This window comes from Orycteropus afer, unplaced genomic scaffold, assembly GCF_000298275.1.
Source record: "Orycteropus afer afer isolate SDZICR_OR568_19922 unplaced genomic scaffold, OryAfe1.0 scaffold00077, whole genome shotgun sequence".
Classification (NCBI taxonomy): Eukaryota; Metazoa; Chordata; class Mammalia; order Tubulidentata; family Orycteropodidae; genus Orycteropus; species Orycteropus afer.
The window spans coordinates 4,122,941-4,132,642 of record NW_006921664.1 but is presented as its reverse complement, the minus strand read 5'-3'; the positions used below and the strand labels follow the sequence as shown (position 1 = coordinate 4,132,642).

At 39.3% G+C, this 9,702-nt stretch overlaps 1 protein-coding gene across 1 annotated transcript in view; it reads left to right on the top strand.

Annotated features, from left to right (window-relative positions):
- The window catches only part of BLVRA (biliverdin reductase A), a 96,018-nt gene that overhangs the window by 32,272 nt on the left and 54,044 nt on the right, over positions 1-9,702 (top strand). Inside the window, exons 3-4 of the mRNA XM_007941248.2 lie at positions 1,042-1,077; positions 3,562-3,636. Coding sequence (XP_007939439.1) covers positions 1,042-1,077; positions 3,562-3,636 — 111 coding nt within the window. The remainder of the gene's footprint in view (positions 1-1,041; positions 1,078-3,561; positions 3,637-9,702) is intronic.

The following is a 9,702-nucleotide window of genomic DNA, read 5'->3' as shown; positions in this document are numbered from 1 at the left end:
GTCCCTAGAGCCTGGCACTTTGAACTTGGACTTAAAGCCTCCAAATTGTAAGAATAAACTCCTGTTTGTTAAGACCATCCCATTTGTGGTATATTCTTGTCAGAATGACACTAGGTAACCAGAACGACATTGATTGTTTTTCTAATGTTGAACCATCCTTGCATACCTGATATGAACCCAACTTGCTCATAATATATTATTTTTTGGATAAGTTGTTGGAGTCTCTGTGCTGGGATTTTGTTGAAGATTTTTGCATCTATATTCATGAGGGATAATGGTCTGTATTGTACCTTTTGAGTGATGTCTTTGCCTGGTTTTGGTATCAAGGTTATGCTTGCTTCATAAAATGAGCTAGGGAGGATCTCATCCCTTTCTGTGTTTTGGAATAGTTTGAATTGGATTGGTGTCAGTTTTTCTCTGAATGTTTGGTAGAATCCTCCAGTGAAACCATCTGGGCCGGGCCTTTTTTTGTTTGTAATTTTTTTGTGACCTTTTCAATTTCTTCTTTTGTTATGGATCTGTTCAACTTTTCCACATCAGTCTGTGTTAGTTTAGGTAAGTGGTATGAATCACAATACAAATTTTTAAAAAATAAATTTAAAAAACCCAGGTCTCCTACATGGAAGGCAAGAATGCTACCACTGACCCACCACTGCCCTGTTGTATATTTATTACTCCTTGGTTGTTCCTATAAAAGAAAGCCACATACACAGCTGTCCTCTCCAAGCATCAGCTTTGGAAAGTACATGGTTCTTTTAAGCATGTAGAGGCATCGCATTAACAGGTACTATTCTGGTATAGGAGATGGTCCAGGGTGCTTGGAAATGTCTTTCTTTAGAGAAGCTGCTGGTGTGAAATCTCAAGGAAGTCAGCCACCACCAGCCTCAGAGCCAGGCATTGGCCCAGTTGCCCTTGCTGAAATGTATTCAGGGAGATGGGACAGGAAGCTGTAGTGAAGAAAGTGCAGTGACAAAGGGGGACATCTGCCTGGGGTTTGGAATGGTGCCATCAGGGTCCTAAACCTCTGCTTTTTTCTTTTAGGTACTGAAGGAAGAGGCTGAGATGATGAACTTGGAGGTGAGTTCTTTATGAGGATTTGTTTAAGGAGTGAATTCCTGGAAGAGCCCCTTTTTTTCTCTGCACAAAGTATACTTTCTCCCACAGAGCTTGCAAAAATATCAGCTCGTACTGGAAAACATTTTCCCTCTAACCTGCTGCCATGTGGGTGACTCTGGGTGATATGGGAAGAGTTAAGCCCCTCTGAATTCTTATCTGAGCTTCCACCTTCAGTTAGATTAGGCCTTACCCACTATAGCTAATCCTGAAACAACACTCATAGGCTGGGGTGTGGGTGCTGGGCCAGAAGCCCTGTCTTGTGTTATTCTGGGGACACTTAGCTGTGGTTACAAAGAACTTTCCCTGCATTGACTCCTTAGCATCTCTCTCACTTATACTACCACTATTAATTGAACTAAGTTGAGCCTCTTGGTCCCTTTGTTTTTTCCTGATCATCAGTTCCCTCCCTTTTTCACTCCCTTCCAAGTCCGGCCTTCTTTCTGGTGTCTTACACTTCAATTACCAGTGTGCTAATGGCTTGAAATCCTTTTCTTCTCCTGTCTATCCACCATGGCAAATCCAGAGGTGGTCCCCACAGGGCAGTGGGTGTGGGCAAGTGGCACAGCTTCATGCTTGCTATAGCTGGCAAAAGTCTCAAATCCTCATCTGAGCTCTCAGCTCTTCCTGCCAGGTCCCTTCAAAGCTCCAGGGGCCCCACATCTTGTTGTCCTCAACAAGGATTTTAAGTCATCATCACTATCTCTAAACTCTGTCCTGTTCTTCTCATCTCCCTCCTCACTCTTAGCATCTGGATCATCTTTTAGTTTATGGAGAAAAATTAGAAGCAACAGGCATTATCTCCCTCAATTCCTGCCTCCCCATTTGTCTGGTTCCTCCTGTCACTGTGGAAGAGAAGCTTACCAGTGAGAGCATTCTAGGCACCCAACTCAATGTGGCTTTTATCCTGGAAGTCAAGGCAGAGGGTAGGTTTGAAGGCTGATCCAGCAGCTCAGATTTGCATCAAGAACCCAGGATCTTTTCATCTCTCTGCTCTGCATCCACATGTTGGCTGCATCTTAGAGGCAGATCCCCTTGTGTTTTTCAGGTGACTACCAGCAACAGCTGGACTCACACAAACTCATTCTCACTCAGCAGGAGAAAGAGAAGGCTTCCTACAGCTCTCCCAGAAGAGTGTGGGACTCCACACCTTGAAGCCTCACCAAATACCTTATTCTGTATTGTTGGCCAGAATTGGGTCACGTGCCCATTCCTGGACTAATTACTGTGGCAGAGGAGCAGGGATTGTGTGGACTGGCCTAGACTAATTGGCCACCCCAGGAGCAGCTTCCCCTGAGGCACCTGAACTGGGTATAAAAGGGAGATGGGGGAATGGATATTAGGGAAACAGAAGGTAAACTCCCTCTGTGACATTATGGAGTAGAAATTCTCCTGCCTGTTCAGACCTTGCTCTTCCTCCTTAATTGTCTTTTTACTGCTGCATTGTTAACCTCATTTCTACTAGTTATTTCTCATTAATGTCTTAAAATGCTTTACCTTTTACCATCTTCAGAACAAAACAGTACTCCCTTTGACATTACATCTTGTTAAGCTACTGTTATCCTTTCTCTCTCCACCCCTTCAGAAGTAGGCTTCTTAAAAGATAGCTGCATTTAATTTCTCCATGTCCTCTCACCTAGCCATTCTCATCCTGACCCATCTATTGGTTTGTTGAACTGTGGTGGCTGGTGTGTTTCTAGATGCTGGAAAATATGCCACCAGTATTACGAATACCAACAGGATCACCAATGGTGAACAGGTTTCAGTGGAACTTCCAGACTAAGACAGTCTAGAGAGGAAGAAAACCTGATAATCTACTGCTAAAAACTAACCAATGAAAATTTTATGGATCACAACAGAATACTTTCTGATACAGTGCTAGAAGATGAGCCTTCTAGGTTGGTGGGCACTCAAAATACATAGTGGACACAACTTTAAACTCAAGCATGCCAAAAATTATGAAGATGGTGTGGGATCAGGAATCATTTCATTCTGTTGTACCTGGAGTTGCTATGAGTCAGAGCAGACTTGAAAACAGCTGATAACAACAGCCATTCTCAGCCTGCTGCAGTCTGGCTTCTTTTCCTATCATTGTACTGAAATTAATCTTGTCAGAGTCACCAATGATCTCTTTACATTCTTTAAAATTTATTTTTATAATTAGATAAATATATGTACATGGCACAAAACTTAAAAGGCTACAAAATGGTAAACAGTCAAGCCTTTTTACTGCCTTATCACCACCAGCCTTCCACTCCCTGGAGCTAACCTCAATTAACCATTTTCTTTCACCTCTGATCTCCTTATCTGATGGCTGCTGGGGTTCACTTTAATTCTCATGGTAGTTTACATTCTGAAGAAAGAATAGAAACTTTGCATTAATGTTAGGCTTACTCAAACTGGTCCAGTAACAGTTCCGTCAATTATCATTTGTCCCTTTCATCTTAGAATTTCAACCTCTCCACTGTTGACTTTTTCCTCTCAACCTATAAACCTTTAGAAACCACTTCTAGAGGAGTTCCGGTAAGATGGCAGAATAGGCAGAAAGACTGCACAAACCCTCTTCAACAAAGAAAAGGAGAACCAATTAACACAGATACAAAAGATAATCCTGGACCCCTGAGCTTTGAAGGGAAGGATATAGAAGTGGACTAAACTCCAATTAGCAGAAGAATTTGCATGAAAACACCAAAAAAGGAGACATATAGAGCTGCAGTCTGGCAGTGATCCTGACAGCACAGATAGCTTGGATATTGCTGAGTGGTGTTAGGACATAAGAACTAACCTAAAAATCAGTCCTGCTAGCCAGGGACTGCATGGAAGACTGCTCTGGTGACTGGTGAATAAAAGAGGAAGCAGCAAAGAGGAAGGTAGGCTGAGCTGTGGACTTTTGCCTGTCTGGAGCGCGCAGCCATTTTGAATGTTTACAAGTGCTTGGACCATTGTGGATTTTTAAAGCAACAGCATTCTACCAGATTCCAAGGACTTAAGAATAGTCTCCACTTGCTGGGAACTGCAAGGATATTCCAGATGGCAACAACTGAAATGTGTGATATTCCGCTTGTTACTCTTTTACCCCACACCCTCTTGTTGAACTGAGGTGCAGCCATCCCTCATTCCCTCCCACCTTCTAGGCTAGCAGGAATTCCATCCCAGTCTGTGCGCTTGGACAGAGACTGGGTGCCCTGCCCCGATTTTATTTTTCTTTTTTTCCTTTTGTTTTTTTTTTTTTTCTGTTTTAAAACTACTCTGGTAGCATAGTGGCTAAGGCACTTGACTGCTCACCAGATGGCTGGCGGTTCAAACCCATCAGCCACTCCTCGGAAGGAAGGTTGGGCAATCCTACTTCCGTAGTGATACTGCCTCGGAAACCCAAGGAGGGGTCGCTATGAGTCAGGGCTGACTCGACGGCACATAACAACAACAACAACAACTATTATTGTTACATTTGTCCTTTTTCTTATTATTCTTCATTCTTCCCTTCCCAGGTTCTAGTTTTCAGCTTTTTCTTCCTTCCCTGTTCCTGGTTCAAATTTTTTTTTTCTTCACTATTCTCCTTCTCTACCTTTTTTCTCTTATTGCACTCTCCCCAGATAATTGTGGTGATTGTTTTTTTTTTCTTTTCCTCTTTTTTCTTCTTTTGGTTATTATTCCTGTGTGATTACACACTGTGTTTTTTGTCCATTTCCTTTTACTTTTTTGATGGTTATTCAGTTGTTCTTTTTGTCTGACTGAGTGGGAGACAGCAACACTCCTCATACAACACAACTACACCCACACTCCTTGGAGCTTCACTTACTGAGTGAGAGCCACCACTTCATTCTCTACCAGCGGGCCAACGATAAACAACCACAAAGAAGAGCCTGACTCACCCTTTGCTGCTCTTCACAGTAAACACAGATCTAAATACAACAATGTCACAATGTCTTGGAGACAACAGACCATTAGAGTCCACAGAAAAAAGCAAGGTAAAGTGGTAGAAACAAGGAAGCAGGATACAGACCCAGAACACATCCCTGAGGAAGAAATAGCATTGGAACTCCCTGATAAGGAATTCAAAAGAATTATATTTAGGTATCTTCAAAGGACTGAGAGACAGATGAAGGAAAACACAGAGAAAACCCTAGAAGAAATTCAGAAGGAAATAAAAGAACAAAATGACAAAATAAATGAAAAATTAGAAATGATTCAAAGTCTACAGATAGAAATATAGAAGATTCATACTAAATTGTTAGCAGTAGATAACACATCGAAAAGGCAAAGGATAGAGTTGATGCAATGGAAGATAGAATTAATGAGATTGAAGACAAATACCAGAATACTTCTTTGAAAAAGGATTAATCAGAAAAAAGATGAAAAAAATGAAGAAAACCTATGGTTCATGTGGGATACCATCCAAAGGAATAACCTACATGTCATTGGAATTCCAGAACAGGAAGAGAAAAGTAAAACCACAGAGAAAATTGTCCAAGACTTGTTGAAAGAGAAGATCCCTGATATGATGAAAGATGAGAATGTGTCCATTCAGGAAGTCCAACAAACCCCAAACAGGATAGACCCCAAAAGAAAATCACCAATATATATCACCAAGATATATATTGATGACAAACTTATCAAACCAAAGATGAAGAAAGAATCCTGAAAGCAGCACAAGAAAAACAAAAAGTTACTTACAAAGGACAACCAGTAAGAATAAGCTCTGATTTTGCAGCAGAAAGCATACAAGGGAGAAGGCAATGGGATGGTATATAAACAACCCTGAAAGAGAAAAATTTTCAACCAAGAATTATATACCCAGCAAAATTGCATCAAATATGATGGTGAAGTTAGGAGATTTCCAGATAAGCAGAAACTATAAAGGAATTTTTTAAAACCAGACCAACCTTACAAGACATACTAAAGAGAGTCCTTTGAACAAAGAACCAAAAATAACAAATAACAACCAACCATTAATACACAAGATGACATAACCCAGAAAGCACAGCTATGGACATATCCAAAGTAAAATAAGCTTATGAGCTTATAGACAGGGAACCAGAGACATCAATTGTCAAATTAGGACAACCACAATTCTCTGATATGTAGTGCCTAAGGCACTTGACTGCTAACCAGAAGGCTGGCAGTTCAAACCACCGGCCACTCCTCAGATGAAAGGATGGGCAATCTACTTTTGTAGTGATACCATCTTGGAAATCCCAGGAGGGATTGCTATGATTTGGGTCCAACTCAATTGCACATAAGAACAACAACAGCAGCAGCAAACCAAAAAGAGGGAAAATACTGTGTAGTTACCGAATGTCTAAATGGTGAGGAAATCAGGAGAGTTGCAAGATAGAAAGGACTGTTCTAAACTTGGGGATAAAATTATAAATCATAGGGTAACCTCAAAGAAAAATGATAAACTTTCACATCACAATAAAAAAGAGGACAAGCACAAATATTCAGCAAATACTAAAGCAACAGTAACAAAGGAAATGATAACACGATTCATAAACATAATGAGCTTAGCACAGAAAATAATAATGGAATGAAGAAACCAGAGACACCAATAAAAACCGCATAACAAAATGACAGCAACTCATTCATACTTGCTGGTAACTACACTGAGTGTTAATGGATTAAATGCACCACTCAAGAGACAAAGAGTTGCAGATTGGGTAAGAAAACAAAACCCATCAATATGCAGTCTACAAGAGACACACTGTAGAGACAAAGACAAAAATAGACTAAAAATCAAAGGTTGGAAAAAGATATATCAAGCAAATGGCAACCATAAAAGAGCAGGAGTGGCAATACTAATTTTTGATCAAATTGACTTTAAGACAGAAACCACCATATGAGACAAGGAAGGACATTACATAATGAGTAAAGGATCAACTGAACAAGAAGATATAACCATAATAAATACCTATGGACCCAATGACAGAGCCCAGTATACATAAATCAGACTTTAAAAGAGTTGAAAAGGCAAATAGATGACTCCACAGTCATAGTAGGAGACTTTAATACACCACTTTCAATGATAGATAGAACTGGAAAGAAACTCAACAAAAATAAAATAACTAAACAATACAATCCAACAACTTGACCTTACAGACATCTGCAGAGCACTTCACCCAACAACAGCACAATATATATATTTTCCAGTGCACATAGAACATTTTCCATGATAGACCATATGTGAGGACATAAAGAAAGCCTTAATAAATTTAAAAACATTGAAATACTGCAAAGTATCTTCTCAGATCACAATGCTATCAAATTAAAAATCAACAATAGGAAGATCAATGGAAAAAGAATAGACACATGGAACTGAACAACACCCTCCTTAACAAAGACTGGGTAAGAGAAGAAATAAAAAATGAAATTAAAAAATTCCTTGAATCAAACGAGAATGAAAACACAACATACCAAAATCTTTGGGACACAACAAAAGCAGTGATCAGAGGCCAATTTATAGCAATAAATGCACACATCAAAAAAGAAGAAAGAGCCAAAATCAACACTTTAAACCAGCACCTCCAACAATTAGAAAAAGAACAGCAAGAAAAGCCTACAGTTACCAGAAGAAAGGAAATAACCAAGATTTGAGCAGAAATCAATGAAACAGAAAATAGAAAGACAATAGAAAAAATCAACAAGACCAGACATTGGTTTTTTGAAAAGATCAATAAACTTGACAAACCACTGGCAAATTTAACAAAGGAAAAGAGGGAGAGAATACAAATAACACAAATAAGAAACAAAATGGGTGACATCACAAAGAATCAACTGAAATAAAAAGGATAATATCAGTATACTATGAAGAACTGTACTCCAACAAATTTGAAAATCTGGAAGAAATGGACAAATTTCTAGAAACACACCACTTACCTAAACTAACACAGACTGATGTGGAAAAGTTGAACAGATTGTTGTTATGGAACAAAAGAAGAAATTGAACAGATCATAAAAAAGTAATGACCCAGACAATTTCACTGGAGAATTCAACCACACATTCAGAGAAGAACTGACACCAATCCTACTCAAATATTCCAAAACATAGAAAAGGATGAAATCCTCCCTAACTCCTTTTATGAAGCAAGCATAACCTTGATACCGAAATCAGGTAAAGACATCACTCAAAAGGGAAACTACAGACCAATATCCCTCATGAATATAGATGCAAAAATTTTTAACAAAATCCAATCCAATAGACTCCAACAACATATTGTGTTAGACTGGGTTCTCTAGAGAAACAAAACCAGTAAAACTTATATATATGTGTGTGTGTGTGTGTGTGTGTGTGTGTAGAGAGAGAGAGAGAAAAAAAAATTTATCTTAGGAAAATGGCTCACACACTTACAGAAGCTGGCAAGTCCATAGTTCCTGGATCAAATGTCAAGCTGGAGGTTTTTCCCAACTCTTGCAGCTGCAGGGCCTGAGAAGCTCAAGGCTGGCAGGCAGTACACAAGCTGTTGACTCCAATGAATGACGAATCCAAGATCTCCAGGCCGAATGGTGGATTGTTCACTCACAGACCGTTGTAGGCAGCACAACAGGATCCTGATCCACAGAAGAATATCTCTTTTCCCGGAATGTCCATAGATATACTGGAAGCAGGCCACACCCCTAGGGAAACTCCCTTTCAACAGATTGCCTGCTCAGAACATAATCATCTGATCCAATAATGGGAATGACCACATCATAACAGCTTAAACCACACAGAATTGTGGTCCAGCCAAGTTGACACACAGCTCCAACTATCACACATATCAAGAAAATAATTCATTATGACCAAGTGGGGTTCATATCAGGTATGTAAGGATGGTTCAACATTAGAAAAACAATCAATGTCATCCACCACATAAATAAAACAAAGAAGAAGAAACACATGATCATATCAATTGATGCAGAAAAGGCATTTGATAAAATCCAATACCCATTCTTGATCAAAATTCTCAGCAAAACAGGAATAGAAGGGACATTCCTCAACATAATAAAGGGCATCTATGCAAAACCAACAGCCAACATTATTATTTTCTTTTTACAGATAATTTTTTCTATTTTATCATATATTCCTTAAGACTGCTTTATTTGTATAAAAGCAGCCATGTAATTTATTACATTGAAAGAGATACAGTCAAGAAAAGATTATAATAATGACATCAGTGTTTCTACCCTTGTACAATCATCTTGGTGTGTTTTCTTCCAGGTGATTTTCTATGCATATGATCGGTAAGTCTTGCCACCAACACTGCTGAAATTTCTTCTGTCAAGGTCATCATTGACTATTTCCATGTTGCAAAATTCTCAGTCCTCATTCTGCTTGACCTCTCTATTGGGACCAATAACCCTCTCTCCCTCTTAAAACACCTTCTTCCTCTTCCACCCTCGTCTCCATCACTTCTGAACAGAGGAGCACTCCAACGCTCACTCCTGGGAATTATTTGTCTACACTCACCCCTTTGATGCTCTCATATTACCTTGCATTTTAAAGTAACTTTTTTTTTAAATTGTGATTTGGGTGAAGATTTACAGAGCAAATTCACTTTCCATACAGCAGTTCACATATACTTTGTCTCATGTCATTGACCACAGTTTACCACA